Source organism: Mytilus trossulus, chromosome 10 (genome assembly GCF_036588685.1).
Source record: "Mytilus trossulus isolate FHL-02 chromosome 10, PNRI_Mtr1.1.1.hap1, whole genome shotgun sequence".
NCBI classification, from domain to species: domain Eukaryota; kingdom Metazoa; phylum Mollusca; class Bivalvia; order Mytilida; family Mytilidae; genus Mytilus; species Mytilus trossulus.
In genome coordinates this window covers 64,686,070-64,706,657 of record NC_086382.1, presented here as the reverse complement: position 1 = coordinate 64,706,657, position 20,588 = coordinate 64,686,070, and the positions used below count along the sequence as shown (strand labels likewise).

Below are 20,588 nucleotides of genomic sequence, written 5' to 3'. Positions count from 1 at the left end.
ATACAGTAAAATTCACCTGACAGAGTTTTTATCTATAGAAACAAAGGAATAAAAGTATGGTTTATTCGCAAAGTCCTTTCCTCGTACATTGAATAGCCCTGAAAAAGATATGAAATTCATTAACTGAAAGTTTGAGTATATTATGTTGACCTGAAAAGTTACCTAGATTTTTTAATCTGATTACTCATTGATGTATTTCAAACATTTTCCTTTACTCATGTTCTATACAATTTTGGTTTATTTCATTTGATTGTCTAGCATTATGCATACCCTGTATTTTTAGTTTACACGTATTTTGAAGGGCAAAGAAATGAAAGGAGTAGGTCCAGTAAGGGCCTGTTTAGGCCTCAAGTTTTAGGTTCATCTAATGAAAGATTGTATACACTTTTTAAACACTTAAGTGATTCAATCAGTCAATTCAATTAGTTTGTGTTAAAGATTTGAAATGTTCTAGCAATTTCAGACGCTCTCATTCAAGCTTAAATATGAAAAATCTATCAAATATGCCACACTTTCATTTAGGACGAAAACCGTTTAAAATGTAACTCAAATGCTAAAATTGTGCAGATTTCAGAGTTTAGCATGAGTTAATCATGTTAGTATCAAATATATGTGCATTAGATCGTCAAAAACAGCCCATATTTATGTAGCAAAATTATTCTACTTTCCATAAATTGCTTAAAGTTTACACTATACCAATTTTGTAAAACTGATATAATTCGGGGACAAAAAGGGGTCTTACTGAACCTACTCCTTTCTTGCGTCGACGTGTACCCAACTTATTATTTATAAATAATAATAATAATAATAATGATAAATTCTTTATTTAAAGAGGGTAACTCAATTATAACTAGTCTAACTTTTATTAAGGCCTTCAAACAAAATACATGCATACAGTTAACATTCATACATTCATACATTACAATACAATATATATTACATTCTAATGCAATTTGGATGTAACAATTTTTTTCATTGGCTGAAAGTTGCCGTCAAATCCACAGTTGACCAGGCGTAACTAAGGTGGGACCCGCCATTTAGAATTGATGAATCAACAAATGTTCGATAACTACTATATAATCGAAAATAAAACAACACCTACCTCGAATTCGCCGTTTTAATGTATTTTTATCCGAATTTGAAGCGTACAGGTAACGCAATAACCTCCAGTTTGTAAGTTTTCATGTGTATGACGTCACGTTTAGCCAGGATGTCTTTGTGCCAAAATCATTCATGAAGTTTCGCGGATTGATTTTTTTTGACAAATTTAGACATTTTTCAAGTTTTATCGTATTTTTCTTTTTGTAATGCATTAGAATCGGAATAACAGTACTGTAGTTGAAGAGCTGCCACCGTCAATTTTGATTTGACGGTCGCAAATCTCCGTTTTACTGTCTCCGCTACGCGTCGCCAGTAAAACTGCATTTGCGACCGTCAAATCTACAATTGACGAAGGTAACTCTTCAACTACAGTACTGTTATTCCTTAAATATATATAACTAGTATATACACAATTCAATTATTTAAATATACAAATGGTAATAAATGGCATTATTCCATATTGATAAAATATTAGACTGTTTTTCTATATGAATGGGATTAGAATTTTAGCATATTCACCTGCGGAACAAAGATATTCACCGCGAAAAACGTCGCGTGCTTTTACGTGTATAATTTTGGTGTAAACGTTTGATGTACAATTGGTTTTGGTAAATATTTTCCATCACATTCATTTCTCTTAGAGTATGGAATAAAACAATTACTGTCTTTTGTTTCTGTAAATTTGTAGTTTAATTGCCTTTTAAAACAACAAATATTCACCTCGGCCGTTGGCCTCAGTGAATATCAGTTTTTCAAAAGTCAATAAAACCACACATTATCTTCATCAAAAGACAGTAATTCTTTAATATTTGATAAAGTTTTGTTACAGAAAAACAAATTATTTGACTTGCAATATTCAGGAAAATGAGTACAACAATGTTTCTTACAGAATTCCACATGACGACATTTTTTTTTTCGAGTGGTAAATTATTCCATACTTTGGTTAAAGAATAATGAAAAGATTTTTTATAAAAACTTGTATTTGGTCTTGGAACGAAAAGATCATTATTAGAGACAGGTCGTAAATTGTGGTGTTGCACATCATCAATATTTAGCATTGCTTAGTAATCAGGTGTTAGTCCATTTACAGTTTTATAAATTAGAATTAATTGTTAGTATTTTATTCTTTTGGAAAAGATAGTCATTTTAAAGATGAAAACATAAAAGTAGAAGGAATAAACATATCGCATTCCATTATAATTCTTGCTTCTCCTTTTGGAATTTTTCTCAGTGGGTTTCTAATTGAAAACAATGTACAAAATAGTAGATTAAAGATATCGTTGTTTTGTGTGAATAAATTTGAAGTAATGATACAAGAACGGTCTATCATTTAACAATAATAGTAAAAGTGATATTTGAACATATTACTGTTTATACTTGCATGCAATTTCATCAACGCCAGTTACTACTAAGACTTCTACATTCTTTTTTGTCATTTCCTTGCGAACATCCTCAATTTTCTCCTGCCATGTACGACCTTAATATAACAACAATGCAAGTTATATATTATTATTTTGTTCGTCTTTCTTTAATTCAATAATTTTACATGTTTGTTAAGGGTGTCTTTTAAATTTGCATCTAGTTTTAATAAGCAGATTCAGATTCAGATTCCATACTCTATTAATACCCTAATTTTATCATAAAAAGGGTAGATATCTGAAAATACATCGATACCAAAGAACATGTCTTACACGTAAAACATTAGAAGATGAAAATCACTTTCATCTCTACTGACAAATAAATAATATATTACGTACAAAACTTTTTAATGACATCATAAATAGATAATCCTTTATTTTCAAATCTGTCGATACTGAAAAAACTAGTAGTCCTGCTAAATCCTTTAAATATAAACCAAGTGAAAATAAAGGTTCCTTTCTAGTACCGTCTTTAGAGCTGATGACAGGGGACTCTTAGAGCATAATTTACTTTCAACAAATATTCATGCAAGATATTCGTATTTCCATTTTCATTCACCAATAGAGTCGGGTCTTTTACATCCTTGACTTAATATTCGGCATTGGGTGAAGGTAAATCCAAACAGTTCTTCTGAATTCTGACCATGAAATGTGTAAAACGTCCTCAATTATTTTGACAAACTACCAATTCAAAAAATGAATGTCACTTTCTGGAATATGGGTTATATTAACTATCTATATCACAGCATACATACCAGCATATTTGATATCCAGAGAATTGAGATCTTTAGAGGGACCATACATACCAGCATATTTGATATCCAGAGAATTGAGATCTTTATAGGGACCATACATACCAGCATATTTTATATCAAGAGAATTGAGATCTTTATAAGACGAATTAACTATTAAAATAGGAGCCTACATACCAGCATATTTGATATCCAGAGAATTGAGATCTTTAGAGGGACGGACTGATCTTGGTTATATTAACTATAACTATCAGCATACATACCAGCATAGTTGATGTCCAGAGAATTGAGATCTTTAGAGGACGAATTAACTATTAAAATAACAGCATACATACCAGCATATTTTATATCAAGAGAATTGAGATCTTTAGAGGGACGGACTGATCTTGGTTATATTAACTATAACTATCAGCATACATACCAGCATAGTTGATGTCCAGAGAATTGAGATCTTTAGAGGGACGAACTGATCTTGGCATACATACCAGCATATTTTATATCAAGAGAATTGAGATCTTTAGAGGGACGAAACGATCTTGGTTATATTAACTATAAATATCAGCATACATACCAGCATAGTTGATGTCCAGAGAATTGAGATCTTTAGAGGGACGAACCGATCTTGGCATACATACCATCATATTTAAATCAAGAGAATTGAGATCTTTAGAGGGACGAACCGATCTTGGTTATATTAACTATAAATATCAGCATACATACCAGCATAGTTGATGTCCAGGGAATTGAGATCTTTAGAGGGACGAACTGATCTTGGCATACATACCAGCATATTTTATATCCAGAGAATTGAGATCTTTAGAGGGACGGACGGATCTTGAATCTGTCCAGATTTCGTCGACTAAATCATTATTAATTGGCAATAGTCTTATCTTAGATTGGGATAAAACTGTATCGAAGTTTCTCCACCAAACTACAATACATGCATTGACATTTTGTTTATTTAATCGGATATTTTATAATCATTTTTTGTTCAGAATAGAAAATGAATGAAACTAGGATGTAAATCATCAATAAAACTTTTAATATATTAATGTTTTCATTACATGTGCTTTTTTGTACTGCTTGCGACCGCAATTTAAACGCTGATACTTGTACCAGCATTATATGATCTTATATATGTGACCCCAGTCTTAATATATAAAGGAACTTATAGTAACAGCTATCAAAATTTATTTGTTTACGACACTATTCCTTAAATTTCGTTAACAAGTAGCTATAGATTGCACAAATGAGATTTCCAAACCTTTATTTTGCTACATTAATTTAACTAACTGATGGTCGAAACATTTGAATTATATTTTTTTATATATATTTTACCAGCATTCATATAACTTGGAGCCGATCCAACATTTTTCTCTCCCTCTTTAGTCTGTAACTTCTGTATAATCCAATCTGTGACCGTAACAACCTCTGGTCCACCTTTATACAATAGTTTAATTTAATTGTAATCACCTTTTTGTGGTAAACTTAACTGTTTATTGTTAATGTCCAGCAAAGCATATGTCATGCATTTTCATGATTATATTAACACATCGGATTGAAATGTGGATAAAAACTGCAAGATTTGATTTTAATTATAAGACATTGCTATCATAATAGGCGTCATGCATTGACAACGATTTTCGGTTTTTGGACAAAAGTTCACCTTTGTGTACCATTCGTGCAATGGACCATTTTACTTGATTCAGATTAATCATAAGAGGTGATTTAGATTCAGCAAAATTGTCAAAAAAGGACTGTACTTTTTTTGTGTATTGTGGTATGGTGTATCGGTAGCGTAATCAGTTTTGTTACACTGAGGAAACGACAGTCAACCCTTAAAGCTTCAGTTATAGTATAATAATGTAACTAACATGTAATAAAACAAATAAGTAAACGTGTTCTCTACTTTTAATGATGCACGTACCTGATAAATCACAGAATCATGTATCATTGACACAAACATCATTTTATGTTTTTTCTTCAAAAAATCATGAGGACAAAGATTCTGAAGACGCTTTTATATCAAAAGTTATGATTTGTAAGATAAAGGGTCATCCAAGTTTTACCAAACCAATAAAGTTATACTCAAACAGCAGTATCAACGATAACATGCTGGTCACTCGTAATATACGTTCGTTGTGTTTTGAGGTATAACGATGTTTTGTTTTCTCTTATTTTTTAGTGTAAATTCACATTGCGATAAGACGTGTCACGGTACTTGTCTATCCCAAAGTCATGTATTTGGTTTTGATGTTATATTTTTTATACTCGTGGGATTTTGTCTGATGCTTTGTCCGTCTCTGTGTGTGTCACATTTTAGTGTTGTGTCGTTGTTCTCCTCTTATATTTAATACGTTTCCCTCGGTTTTAGTTTGTTATCCCGATTTTGTTTTTGTTCATGGATTTATGAGTTTTGAACAGCGGTATACTACTGTTGCCTTTATTTATAATGACAATAGAGAATCTTCGAACATTCTTACAAACATATATTGATGACAGTGTACACTCGTATTTCACATCGGAAGACTTTCCAAGGATCTTTGTAGAATTCTCATCAAATGATAATGTAGCAGGAAAATTCAATTACCATAGTATAGATCAATTACTCATTAGGTTAATTTTGGTTTTATCTTACAATTGATCACACTTTCTATCTGGTAAAGACCATAGTTTTATTAGTCACATACAATATATATTTTCTGAGTTTTTTTTTTACCAAGTGCACTTGATTCATAACTAAAATGTCTACAGGGACTGACAACTGTTTTTGGCATACCTTTTCTAGAGTCTAAAGGGACTGAAATCTGTTTGACATACCTTTTCTATAAATTTCCCATCCACAATCGGTCTCTTTCTCGGCTTGTCTGAAATGTCTACCGTCTGTCCACAAGGAAGCACTAGTACTTGTTACAACGGCTATTCCTAAAATAAAAGTGGTCAAATCTTTTTGTAACATATATTCTTCCCAACAATCTGCTTACTTGCTGAATGGTGAAAAACATTTGGTACTTTAGATTGTCCCCTCTTTTAAATCGGCTTTTTAATGGGAAGTTTCTTACATTTCAAATTTACACCGACTTATTTTTCTTTTCTACTTTTTGATACACGGTGAAACCTGTATTACAAGAACACTTAAGATAGAACAAAATGATGGTCTTAACAGACAAGTGGTATTTTAATGCAGGTTCAAGCTATATGAAATGTACTACAGAGGGATATAAAATGTATGGTCTAAGTACAGGTGGTCTCTAATAATGTAATAAATCCCTACGTGTTATCTCGCTCAAAGTTGTATAACTCTATACTTTTCTATTGACTAACTAAAACTTCTTCTTTATAGTATTTCTATTTGAAATATGGTTTGAAAGTTAAATACATTACCAAAGTTTGCTGAAAATCCCGATACTGCTTGTAGACGTTTATCACATTTGGCAATGTTAGACAAGCCAGGGTGCTGAAATAATTGATTTGTTTTCTTCAAATACTTGCATACAAACAGCGGTCATCATAGTATCTACATTATTTAGTTTTAATTCTGTGAAAATGACAGAGAAAACCATTATTTGTTATTTTAATTGTTGTAAAATTTCAAATGATTTCTCTTTCTCTTTTTTTAGTCTTTTCTCAATTTTGTAAAGGGCATCTATTTTACCATATTCATATCCTTAGTTAAGGGTACTTGTATAACATAATGGGGAAGTGTATTATTCTTTACTTACCGTTTGTCAGTTGCAAATAATTATCAAAGGTACCAGCTTATTATTTATATTTATAACGTGAGGGTATAAAATTGCACCTATTTTGACGGTTTTTCACCTACGTTTATTTACTATACTATATATAAAAATATTAATTTTCGCGAACCATTTAGGTCACGGAAATTCCAATATATGGCATCAGTAAGGAGAGTTGTGCAAATAATGTGAATACACAGAACCCCCATCCAAATTATCTTTAGCTGAAAGTATTCATCATTTTCTATTTTATATGTACTAACAACATTCCATTCTTCTATAATTTCGATTGAAATATTCCAAAATCTGAGTTAAAATCGATCGAATGCCCCAAATAAACATTGTCTGATTGGTTGAAGTACTGTGGCGTCGATGATTAGCATAATAAGCCTCGATGTAAAGAATAAGCCTCGATGTAAAGCACACGCTTCACATGAATAAGGAGAGTTTTACAAATAATGTGAGTACACAGATCCTCCATCCTATTTATATTTTGCTGGAAATGTTGCAGTATTCATCATTTCTGTTTTGATTCTGCTCACAACATTCCATTTTTTCTATAATTCCGATTTAAATATGTGGAACCCGCAATAAAAATAGATGGCCTTAATGATCTTATAGCAACGCAAAAAATTCCGTTACCCTGAGTTTTACGATGTTACATTAGCCTGGGATCCGGTCCAATCTAGCTGCGCGTCGTAAGGTCAAGATTAGCCAGGATCCCAGTCTAAATTATAAATGTTACATAAACCTGGTTGGTAAACCACATACAGAACTTTGCGCTCAAATGTAATTCTTGATAATTATACGGGTAACTTCGTTTAAGAAAACTTATACACACTTTATCATTAACATATTACCTGGCTTTTGCATATTCACGTTTTTTTTATGCTGAACTGTAGTCGAATTCAATTTTATATTTTTTTTTTTACATGAAGCAATAGGAGTAAGAATATTTATTTCGCGCCAACTTAACCAGGATCATATCAATTGGGAAGAGTGGAAGGAAACCACAGAAGAATATTTCAAAGATATGCTTTTGAAAGATGATGACTCTTTGGAAGTATGGTATGAATGTTTTGAAAGTTGTATGACAGCATGTATGGAACCGAAATGTATACCGAAATATAAATATCATCAAAATAGACCAAAAGTTAAACATTCTGTATGGTGGAATGAAGATGTAAAGTTAGCAAAAAAAGAGTTAAACAAGGCACAGAGACATTTTAAAGAACGAAGTATCCCTCAAAATTTTAATAAAATAATAGATGCGGAAGAGAACTTAGAAGTAATCAAAGATAAAGCCCAAAATGAATGGTCAACAACACTATGTGACGTGATAGGATCAGGAAAAACACCAAAGGAAAGATGGGGAGCTTTCAAAAAATTAACCAAGAAAACCTCAGACAACAAGGTACTTCCTTTCATAAAATATGATGGCAATGTAATTTTCGAGGAGAAAGAAAAGTCAAAGGAATTGGAAAAAGTATTTTTTGGAGGAAAACACCTAGACCCAAGAAAATTTGACAACAAGTTTTATGAGGAAACAACTAAAGAATACATCAACATAACATTAGATAGTGACAACCAAGAAATGGATGATGACAAATATAACCAAAGTATTACCATGGATGAATTGGAAGGATCCATCTTCAGACTAAAGAAAGAAACTGCACCAGGACCAGATGGATTTTTTCCAGAGCTGTTTATTAATGCTGGAAAAGAATTTTTAGACAAATTATTAGAAATTATGAACAGATCATGGGAAGAAGGAATACTTCCACAAAATTGGAAAATGGCAAATGTAAAATTTTTGAAGAAAGCACACAAACTTAGTTACAATAACCCTTCAGCATACCGGCCAATTAGTTTAACCAGTGTAGTATCCAAACTGATGGAAAGAATAGTTCTATAAGAATAGAAGAATATGTTGAAACCAACAACATCATTGATAATGAACAGGAAGGATTTAGACAATACAGATCAACAGTCAATGCTTTATTGTCACTCATCCAATCAATATATGGGGGATTCAACAAGAAAATGATTACGCTTGCTTTGTTCATTGATTTTGAAAAAGCCTATGACAGTATATGGCGAGAAGGACTATTAGTAAAACTTTATCAATATGGAATCAAAGGAAAAATCTGGAATTGGGTTCATTCTTTTTTAAATAACCGTGAAGCAGTAATCAACATCAACAACACAAAAGGAGAACTATTTAAAACACATACAGGATTACCACAAGGTTCAGTCTTATCCCCTATTTTGTTCAACATCTTTATAGCAGATATTTTTCAGACCGTTCTGGCACAGAAATGTAAATTTGCAGATGATGCAACCATATGGCACACAGGTGAGGACATCAATATTCTACAACAAGATCTTCAAACAGATATTGACAAGGTGAATGAATGGAGCAACAAATGGAGGATGAAAGTGAGTGTAGAAAAAACAGAATATTGTATTTTCAGTAAAAATATACAAAATACTACATTCGTTCTACTTAAGCTTGGTAATGGAACTTTAAAACACAACAACAATCCCAAAATTCTTGGAGTTACACTTGACCAAAAACTGACTTGCAATACTCATATAGATAATGTACTGAAAACAGCAAAAAGATCATTAGGTATAATTAGAGAAATTAAGGGTATTGCTAATATTCCAACAAAAAGACTAATAGAAATTTACCAAAGTCTTGTTATAATCAAAACAAAAGTATTATTCCTGTGTTAATTTTGTAGACGTTTTCACATTTACAATATACAATGTCATCGATTTGATTTTGAATTAATAATGAATAATAGAAAAATGGGTTTGAACCGACCACCAACGATCCATTATTCTGTAATGAAGGTTCCTCAAATTGTATCCATGCTAAAATTCACATTCTTAAAAATCGAATGAGAGATGTTTTGTTGTATTTCTTCAAATATTAAGAACATTCTGACATTGGCCATGCTTATTATTCATTTTGTAAGAAATAGGTGTATGTCAAACATTTTATTTGTTCATTCTCATAGGACGTTGCATGCCGACGTTTCAGTTTATTCATTGTCCTGTGGGCAGCCCTTATATTACGATTACGACCATTTTTTTTTACAATAACTATTATGTAAATATTCTGTGATTTCATAAACGTATATTCAGGGACGTATATAAGTCCTTGCTATATTGTATCATATGTGTCTGGTGCAACGGACAAATTTATAAATGATTTTGCATTATGGAAAATTCTCTATTTTGACCCTTTGTCATTAGTCCAGACGTCGTTTAAGTAGCTGACACTGCGTTTTTTTCTGGCCAACTTTTTTATTATATTTTTAAAAGGTTCCATTTCTTATACATGGAATTTGTATTTTATTTATAGTATTAATTTCTAAACATTGTCAAACTAACCATATGTACATCGTCAGCTGTAATTATGTAAGCATCTACATTGTTTTTGTCAAATAATTTTCTCACTTCAGACAAACGATTTGATGTGACGCTATTCTGAAAGAAAATACGAAAGGCAGTTGATATAAATTAGTTCAAATATTTTTCATGATATAAGATAGTGGATATGGGGTTATTATCCATGACACAAAAACAGTTCATGCACAGCAGCAATAAAACAAAAGTGAAGAAAAATCTATGGTTTACACTTGATATTGATGTGAGTTTGCAGCATGTCCCAAGTAATTGTTTATTTATATAATATTGTAGAAAAGGAAGGGCTTCAACCACGAGCAAAGCCCATACCGCTTAGTCAACTATAAAATTCCACGAAATATCCATTTTAAATAAAAAAATTTAAAGAAGTAAATGCAGGCAGATGATAATAAAGTTAGATTCATTTTCCAGAAGAAATCAGTACTAATTACAATACCGTAATATCCTTATAATAACATTTGCAAATATAATAAAGATGACAGTTTGAATAAAATATTGACTTACAGTTACACAATTCTCTCTCTTTATGTTATAACTTTCTACTGGGATCGAGTCGAAACGTTGTTGGCTAATCTCGTGTCCATTCGTATCGACACCTAAAGAAAACGAGTAACAAAACAAAAAACCTAGACGTTTTAACGATCTTTCAAGCTTGATTCTAAGACACGACAAACTTGTTCATAATAGAATGTATTAATTGTTAAAACAAACATTAATAGAGCTGAGATAAGGAATATTGTGCAGATGGATCACACAACGACAATGTAGTCTAAATAAATAAACCAAAGATACTTAAAATATCTGTATAATGATTCATATGAATATGACCATTCAAAGTTAAAATCAACAAGTTGTTTTTTTAATGTTTTTGCTCTGGTTTATGATTGAATTTCCATTGGCCATCAAATTTTTCCTTCATTGTAACTTACAAATGGAAATAATCAGAACTTAAGGGATTTCTGCAATCGATTCATTGACTGGCTGTTAGTGTAATGTCCAGTGGCAAAATTGTTATGTATATCCACCATGACGCTAATTTAAAACAAATAGGCTCAAAATTAATAAACTAAATTGTCCTCACTGCAGAACTGTCCCTTCTTCGGTTAGTTAAGAACTTTCCCCCCTTATTACATTGATGCATCCCCCGAACAAAATAGCTGTTTACAGTCATCTGAATATTATTTATATTTTCTTTATTCTAGTTCTAGTACAATATGTACATGACAGGTACTGTACACGTGAACATCGCCAGTATATTATAAATTGTTATTATCGTTTACTCAGTCGTGCTAGTAGTAATATGATAGATATATATATATGTCACATTATCAGGTTGTACAAGGCCGTTTGATATACTTCCGTACATTAGTAACCGTATCATTTATGTATGTTTACATACATGTAATTAACAAACAAAGCCAAAGCACTGTTTATCCCTTCTGACCACTTATATAAACTCCCGACAGTGTTTGCATGGATCGCATTGTCCAATCTTCAACTTTTGTGTACTTTTTTAAAAGTTGCTTTTTCTGTTTAAACTTCGCATGTTTGTCCTTTAATTTTATTGCACCATTCGACATTGTCATTGCTATTCATTTATGCAAAATCATGTTTTAACACCACATGAAACTCGTGCGTTATTTATATCAGTGTATGATTGATTAAAAGATTTAGAGTATATAATTATGATGTCCCATCTATCGACTAAGCAACCATAATATATTAGAGAAAAAACTTTCCTATCACCCTTAAGAAGTAGAATCCTTCTACCTCTCTGACGAATCAAGTCTTAAAACTTCATTTGTCATAGTACAATAATTGTCAGAAGTAGTCCTCAATTGTTTTTTTATATATATATAGTAGTCCCCGTGATCAGATTGACTTAAAATTGTTAGTTGCTTAACATCCAGAGGGTCACGTGATTAGACTGTGATGGAAATTGATTGTGCAAAAGCAGTCGTACACTATTTTCTTGATTCATTACACTTACACATTTGTGCATTTACATATAATGCATTGTAACATTTATCTGAAAAATCTTAAATATTTCAAAGCATAAGGCTACTTAGTTGAACAGTATAAGTTACTACTTACAAAATAATATCAGTAACCAGCTGACGAACTGTGTCATATTTAATCCGTATGATATACACGTCTTGATAGTGAATCAAATTATTTTACCGTCCAGTGACTTTTAGTTTATAGTGTTAACTTTTGAAGATACTTTACTCTGCATTATAACGGTTCATTTGACCTTACCTTTCCATTATCTGTTTCAAATGTATAATGTGTACTTTTTAAATGTATGGAAAGCTTGGAAAACTATAAGCGTGTTTACTGAAACTACTGACACTAACCATGCTAACAGTATTGATAATTGGTATGTCCAAACGAAAATGATCAACTTGGATACCAATGCTGTTAAACTGCCAATTATATATGTCTACTTATCATCCGCCTTAATACGGGCACTCTTGAACTTCTATTGCTACATTCTTAAAATAAATTTAAAATTTAACTTTAAAAAAAACATTCGTTTTGGTAAATTTTCCTGTAAATTAGTGTCACATGTGCGATTCATTACAGTTTTGTCAAAATGAAGCATTCACTTTGTATTATACAATTACCTATAAAAAAAAAAGACGATGTGGTGTGAAAGGCAATTAGACAACTCTTCACAAGAGACCGAATGACACAAAAATTAACAACTTCATATCCCTGTACATTCTTCAACCATGATCAAAGCCCCTACCGCATAGTCGACTGTGATTGGCCAGAAATGACAAATGTAAAACAACTCAAACTACAAAAAGAGGCCAAATTTACGTACACAAAAAAATGAACGAAAAACAAATATGTGACACACCAATAAACGATAACCAGTGAAGTCAAGCTCCTGGCTAGGGACAGGCACATGCATATGTATTTAATGAATCGATTCATCGCCAATAACTTATTTTGAACGTCGGTAATACAAATGCTTTTTCATCAGCTTGAGATTGATACACATCGAAGTGCACTCATAAACCATAAATGACGTGCAGGGGACATTAACATCGTTTATGACCGAGGGTACATTGTAACGGATAATTGGTGCGAAAAAGGACAACATCATCATTCATCGAAAATATATCGAAAAGTGTGAAGTCAAGTTATGAAAGATTTTCTTCGATGATCTTCCTTTCTATTGTAAAATAAGAGTAAACTGGATCAATGTACTACATTTATGTAAGTACAAAAATAATACGTTTTAAGTATTTCAAAAATGCATGCTTGTGGTTATTCGCATACGTGTATCGCATTTTGAAAATCATTTGGATATTAATAAAAGTGTTAATAATGCCCAGATTTCTAAGATATGGAATATGCTTGGAGTACTCGTAAAGCGTTTCGTGATCATACTGGCGACAAAACAGCTAGCAACGTGAAGGTGGTATAACGCGTAATTGCTAAATACTAACTGGAAGTTCTGAAAACGGAAATAATAGGTTCTTCTACATCCAATGTCTAACGCTCCACAGATATTCAAATAACACAAGTATATACATCTTAACCATTTCTACAATGATATCTCAGTTGTAGTGTCCTCGGAACTTTTAAAGGTACTTTGAATATACTGGTTACCTAAATTACGACAGGTACGAGTCTCGTTCTCTATCGTACATGTTCCTTTCTTTTGACGGTTATGTTCGCTATGTTCGCGTGTCTGTAGTGATATTTGATATTTTGCCTCTATAAATAATTGATAAAAAATCAATTCAGGAATTCCGTAACTGGTATTTATTTTTATTAACGTTAATCTTCTGGACATGTTTAATTCCGTCGCATTTTTTTCGCATGTCTCCAGACAGGAGCCTCTGGCCTTTGTCAGTCTTGTTTTTTGCATGTTTTTTTTTTTCATTTTAGTTCATTCATATATTTAAGAGTTTAGTATTACGTTAATTCTTCCTTAACTAGCACGTATATTTGTTAAGGGGCCAGCAGATATCCGCCTACGGGTGCCGGATTTTCTCGCTGAATTGAAGACCAATTGGAAGCCTTTAAGCTGGAGTCACACATTCACGATTTTTACTACCGTCATCGACAGGACCATTCCCGATTAAAATTTATCAAAAGTCTGATCAAGATCCTGTGAATCGTGGATGGAAATTAAAACTTAAATCAAAATTTGTAAAAAAAAATAATTTGATCACGACAACAATCAGATAGTGTTCAGGATGCGACGATATTCAACCGCTTCTAAGCGAATAAGTCCCGATAATCCCGTTCTGAATCCGCTTCTAACCCGATTTGTATTTTTCGCCAGGTAAAATTCGACCGAGTATGTCACGACCAGACAGTGGACCGACGCTGACGGAAGATATCCGTTAGAAAACTGTCGGCATATTCGGGATGATCAGGTACTGTCGGAACGTAATCATATCACGGTCCGCTCTATCGCATTGCAAACGGCTTTGTCTGGTCTCAGTCGTATTGTATTCTGTAATTGTTGGGACTCTGACGTGGGTATCATTGATTAATTTCGTATTAATAACGGGACTGTTTCGGAACGGTTTCGGCAAAAAACGGTTCGCAATCGACAAGATCTGGATGTCATCTGGACTCAATCGGCAGAAAAACAACTATGAAAAATTACTCCAGATAATTCCCGTACCACAAGACACCGTCCAGAATACACAAGACATTGTTCGGAATTCGATCCGATACAACAGAATCTGTCACGACATAGCCACAATTGTAATCCGACTAGACAAAATCGGCTGAGTTGTCCCGAATGTTACGGGACGCACCTAACTGTCGGGGTGCTTTGCCGAACTATTCGGACCCTTCCCGACCCGTAAGAATTTGTTACGAACTAAAACGACTGTGTTTAGACAATGATAAGACATTCCAGATAATTGAGGATACTAATCCGACTTTTTCACTTTTCGTGTCGTATTGCTGTCTGATCTCAAACGGGAGCAATAATCGGCAATGTGTGAACCCCGCATTAGCTGTGTTTGTTTACTCTTTGATCGGGTCGTTGTTTCATTGGCACATTCCACAATTCCATTCTCTATTTAATTGCAAAACTAATCCTCAAAGTTATCAATTTAGCAATGTAGTAAGATCATTTTAAAAGTTTGTTTTTTTTTGTAACTAGCATTGCTTTTAAAATGTAACTACTTTTAAAGTGTTCAATAGTTATCCACACTCACTGTTCCTACATAATATATAGTTAGGTTTTGCACAAGATCATGTTTTTTTTCTCAAATTGTATATGAAGCATTTACATTAAATCCGTTCGATGCGCACTGATTGATATTTTAGTCTGAGAAAACATGGAATATTTATTATTTATAATATTTATTATTTGGAATTTACTTTGATTAATTTTCAGTAAGTGCGAATAGTCTATATTGATACTTTACGTGTTGTTCTACTTTTTAATCTGATGCCTTATACAGTTTATGTATTGTTACTCTCCCATGTAAAAGGAGTATCAAGCGATCACTCACACGTTTAATCCTGCCGCCGATCCAAAGTCAGGGATTGGTTGTAAATGACATTTGAGATATATAGTCTCTAGGTTGGTATCTAACAAACTGTGATAGATTTTATAACATTAATTTTATTTTTAAATAAATAAATACTGGCTTTTCAAGCAAAATTGATATGGGGTTATAAACTGTTCCAACGTCATTGAGAATTCAGGACATAAACACTTTCACAGTGGCCTTCACAAGAGTTTTACAAACTATACAATATTTCACTGCAGGTCCACAGTCTTGACACGTCACTAAATGTCCACATGGTAAGAAAGCCACTTCCGCTGAAGTTTGTTGACAAATTTTGCAGAAAAATTTATCTTTCAAATCAATATTTTCTTTTTCTGAAATTAGATGTTCAATCACAAGTCAAGAAAACAATAACTTCCTATGAAAATACATCAACAATCACAACTCACAATACAGAATCAAAAACTAACAACTGCAAATATTTTAAAGATATATTGGAACATCGTATTTTGTTCAATAAAACATGAGGCCCACCTCCGGGTACGGGATTTTCTCACTCCGTTGAATACCTATTGATTGCCTTGGATACTTTTGATAGGGTTGTTGCCTCTTTGAAATACATTGTGTTCCTAATTTCCATTGTCAAACTACTAAAAATGCTGATACCAAAAATAAAATCATAACCTTAATAAAGTGTAATGCTAATGATAGTTACTCCTTGTATCTCTGCTCTAACATTACTTAGTTATAAAAGATTATTTTAATAATTCACTCTTAATTTCAATCGCACAAAAATAAAATCATTAATATTTTAACTGTAAGTACCAGCCATGTACAAAGATATACATACCAATCTCAATAAAAGAGTCATCATTTTCTTGTGTCCGACTTCCATTCGGACTGTCTTCACTGTCGCTTTCTAGTATATGTTTCAATTGTAATATTTTTGTCAATAACTGGAGTGCTGTTACATGTGTTGCTATAAATAAAACAATTAGATTAAATATTTAAAAATCACTATTCCCAAGAAAATATCTTTTTAAAATCATTTTAATTAGCTCAATTCCAAAGCTGAAATTTTAATGATTTGGAAATAAATAACTCAAGAGTACAATGATTTTGATGTGAAGGTAAAGCGTTATATTATATATAACGATTCCTTTAGAAGGCAAACTCATTATATAGGTAAAATGTTAATTATGGGGCGATAGTTTGTGTATTGGTATATGTATTGTTACAGGTTATTTATTGTAGCTAGGCAACGTTATTATTTAAAGTTTACACTTTAGATAAAAGATAGAGAAACGAAAGATACCAGAGGGACAGTCAAACTCATAGATCGAAAATAAACTGACAGCGCCATGGCTAAAAATGAAAAAGACAAACAAACAATCAAAAGTACACATGACACAACAAAGAAACCCAAAGAATAATCAACACGAACCCAAACAAAAACTAAGGGTGATATCAGATGCTCCGGAAGGGTTAGCAGATCCTGTTCCAGATGTGGAATCCGCCGTGTTGCTTATGTAATAACAAATCCGGTAAATAGTCTGGTTTGCTAAGTCACATTCATGACTTGAAGGGAAACGGATTGTAGTTACTTCGTAATTTTGGTCTTTTGTGGATAGTTGTTACATTTGGCAATCATACCACATCTTTTTTTTATATATTAAAACGATTTTTAATTCAAATCTGTTGGAAATTTAGCTGATGGTCCTGAGTTGATTCATAAATCTAACCAATATGGCATCACACTTCTGTTCCTGTGTGAATACAACTGGAATGCACCTACACAATTTATGTTTTCTGACATTCGTTATCGACAGAATGACAAAGCAACGTAGGTTGTAAACTTGTATCGTCGTAATGTAACTGTTTACTTACAACTCGTTTCTTTGCTACATAAATCCAATGCATTTCTGACATCCAACCGATTATATCCTAAGTGAAGTACTGCCTTGGCTGCAATGATGATGTCAAGATTGGTATTTCCTGGATCTAGAGTAACTGTGTTCTCGCCACTTTCTCCGATATCTTGGCCGATGTATATTGGCAACTGAAGCTGTTAAAACATATTCGACAAGGTTTATTCAAACATTTCACCAGTTATAATTAAGTAAAAAAAACAGTCAATAATTGTATGCCATAATTTTTCATATCAGCTTTAGAATTAAAAGCGACTGGCACATTTCTTATAAAAAATATACAAATAGTAATTCGATTTTTTTCTGTTTCAATATGTTATTCTTGATTTTTGATTTTTATTCATTGTGTTTTGTTTCAATATCTGATTCATTAAGAGAACCAGTCAGTGTAAACTTACAGTTCCAATTTAAGATGTACCTTATTTTTAACTAGAATAGTTTGTACAAAAAAATGAAGTTGCAATAAATGAAGCAAATTTTCAGTTTTCCTTTAAAGCCTCAAACTGTATAAGAGATGTACTGTGTCATCAAAATATTTATAATTGAGAAAAAAACTGACGTATTCAAATTTCACTCACCGAACGTTCGTATTGGGCTGAAACATTGTTTTCTGAATTGGTCTGTTCCCTATCCGAAAATTTGTTGAGGAAATCACATTTAGGAAACCATCGTTTATGTTCTGTCCACGGGTCGTCTGATCTGTCCCAGTTTCTTAAACCTCCCCCACAGTAAAAACACCGAACAAGATCGCCTGTTCCTAAAGTGTTTAAAATAATACATTTACATTTTAATAATTTGATTCAATTCTTGCCTTCTTTTAAATGTTTGGTAAATAATAGCTATAATAATATAATGGCAACAACTGTGTATAATAAACGTCGATGTTGTGTATTACTGATATATCAAGTAATGATACAAAACACATTACAGAACTATATATAAATACACTATGATGTATATTTGTGTTTGTAAATCTTCAAAATTTTAATCAAGCTTTTGTGTTCCATAGTAAAAAAAATATTTAAGCTGTTGTGTATTATAGTCAACATTTTATTTAAGCTTTTGTGTTCTATAGTCAAAACTTTAATCAAGCTTTTGTGTTCTATAGTCAAAATTTTATTCAAGCTTTTGTGTTCTAAAGTCAAAATTTGTATATAAGCTTTTGTATTCTATAGTCAAAACTTTAATCAAGCTTTTGTGTTCTATAGTCAAAATTTTATTCAAGCTTTTGTGTTCAATAGTCAATATTTTATTCAAGCTTTTGTGTTCTATAGTCAAAATTTTATTCAAGCTTTTGTGTTCTATAGTCAAAACTTTAATCAAGCTTTTGTGTTCAATAGTCAATATTTTATTCAAGCTTTTGTGTTCTATAGTCAAAACTTTAATCAAGCTTTTGTGTTCTATAGTCAAAATTTTATATAAGCTTTTGTATTCTAAAGTCAAAATTTTATTCAAGCTTTTGTGTTCTATAGTCAAAACTTTAATCAAGCTTTTGTGTTCTATAGTCAATATTTTATTCAAGCTTTTGTGTTCTATAGTCAAAATTTTATATAAGCTTTTGTGTTCTATAGTCAATATTTTAATCAAGCTTTTGTATTCTTTAGTCAAAACTTTAATCAAGCTTTTGTGTTCTATAGTCAATATTTTATTCAAGCTTTTGTGTTCTATAGTCAAATTTTTATATAAGATTTTGTATTCTATAGTCAAAACTTTAATCAAGCTTTTGTGTTCTATAGTCAAAATTGTATTCAAGATTTTGTATTCTATAGTCAAAACTTTAATCAAGCTTTTGTGTTCTATAGTCAATATTTTATTCAAGCTTTTGTGTTCTATAGTCAAAACTTTAATCTAGCTTTTGTGTTCTATAGTCAAAATTTTATTCACGCTTTTGTTTGTGTTCTATAGTCAATATTTTATTCAAGCTTCAAAAACTACCCTTTCTATCTATGGAAACAAACCTGTATAGAAGAACCCAGCACGTGCTAGTATTTCCTTAGACTGTATAATATTACTTCTCATATCACTGAAGGTAGACACGCGACTTCTATAAGATCCGTACTGTGTATATTTTGCTCGCGTTGTTGTAATGCCCATACTTGTTTCAGTAGCTGCATTGCTGTTTGCAGTTGTGCTCTGCAATCAAATTTTGCATATATACTTTACGTTTACTATATGCACATTAAATTATTGTTCAAGTGATATATTAACTTTTAAAATGATGCCCTGTTTATTAGGTCTGTTTAATGCAAAATCTAAATATAAAATAATGAGGTGCTAACTAAAAAATTTACATTTACAAAAATCACAGCGAATCTTTATAACGAAAATACTTAGTTAACAACGAGTATTTTATTCATTGCTAAGGATATGGACATTCGAAGGAATTATTCTCTAATCAGTATGTATTAATTCTACTTTTCTTATGTTCAAACAATTTACTATTTACTTAATTAATTTATATATATATGTATAAATTTATTGTTAATATCACAAACTTTCCCAAAAAATATTCTTAGATAAAGTGTAACAGGAAAAACTACTTACTAGCATTATGAGGAAGTCATTTCTTTTCAGCCATTACAAACCGTCTATTTAAAGATATAAAGGGAAAACCCATTACATGGGATCTATTAATAATAACCTGAAAAACACATGGACTGTAAACATACTTATACAATCAAAATGATTGTATTTCTATATTAATAAGATCCAAATT

The 20,588-nt window shown here is 31.8% G+C and overlaps 2 protein-coding genes across 2 annotated transcripts in view; both read right to left on the bottom strand.

The window, feature by feature from the left end:
• Positions 1-12,703, bottom strand: part of LOC134686493 (xaa-Pro aminopeptidase ApepP-like) — a 30,636-nt gene extending 17,933 nt beyond the window's left edge. The window contains exons 1-9 of the mRNA XM_063546159.1: positions 12,541-12,703; positions 10,951-11,042; positions 10,411-10,506; positions 6,656-6,728; positions 6,092-6,196; positions 4,610-4,711; positions 4,056-4,202; positions 2,483-2,578; positions 17-98 (exon numbers count right to left, since the gene is read on the bottom strand). Coding sequence (XP_063402229.1) covers positions 17-98; positions 2,483-2,578; positions 4,056-4,202; positions 4,610-4,711; positions 6,092-6,196; positions 6,656-6,728; positions 10,411-10,506; positions 10,951-11,042; positions 12,541-12,577 — 830 coding nt within the window. The 5' untranslated portion in view covers positions 12,578-12,703. The remainder of the gene's footprint in view (positions 1-16; positions 99-2,482; positions 2,579-4,055; positions 4,203-4,609; positions 4,712-6,091; positions 6,197-6,655; positions 6,729-10,410; positions 10,507-10,950; positions 11,043-12,540) is intronic.
• Positions 12,704-16,062: 3,359 nt separating this feature from the next.
• Positions 16,063-20,509, bottom strand: LOC134686492 (E3 ubiquitin-protein ligase XIAP-like). Its single transcript, XM_063546158.1, has 6 exons — positions 20,417-20,509; positions 19,831-20,005; positions 18,451-18,629; positions 17,832-18,009; positions 16,795-16,923; positions 16,063-16,318 (listed from the first exon to the last, which is right to left on the bottom strand). The coding sequence occupies exons 1-6, from the start codon at positions 20,420-20,422 to the stop codon at positions 16,137-16,139; spliced, it is 849 nt and encodes a 282-aa protein (XP_063402228.1). The 5' UTR covers positions 20,423-20,509; the 3' UTR covers positions 16,063-16,136.
• Between the last annotated feature and the right edge of the window lie 79 nt (positions 20,510-20,588).

Coding starts and splice junctions, on each gene's coding strand:
- LOC134686492 (XM_063546158.1), bottom strand. Junction 16,924..17,831: donor ATGTAGCAAAGAAACGAGTT/GTAAGTAAACAG, acceptor TTTTATTTATAG/CAACACATGTAACAGCACTC. Junction 16,319..16,794: donor TGACTCTTTTATTGAGATTG/GTATGTATATCT, acceptor ATCTAATTTCAG/AAAAAGAAAATATTGATTTG.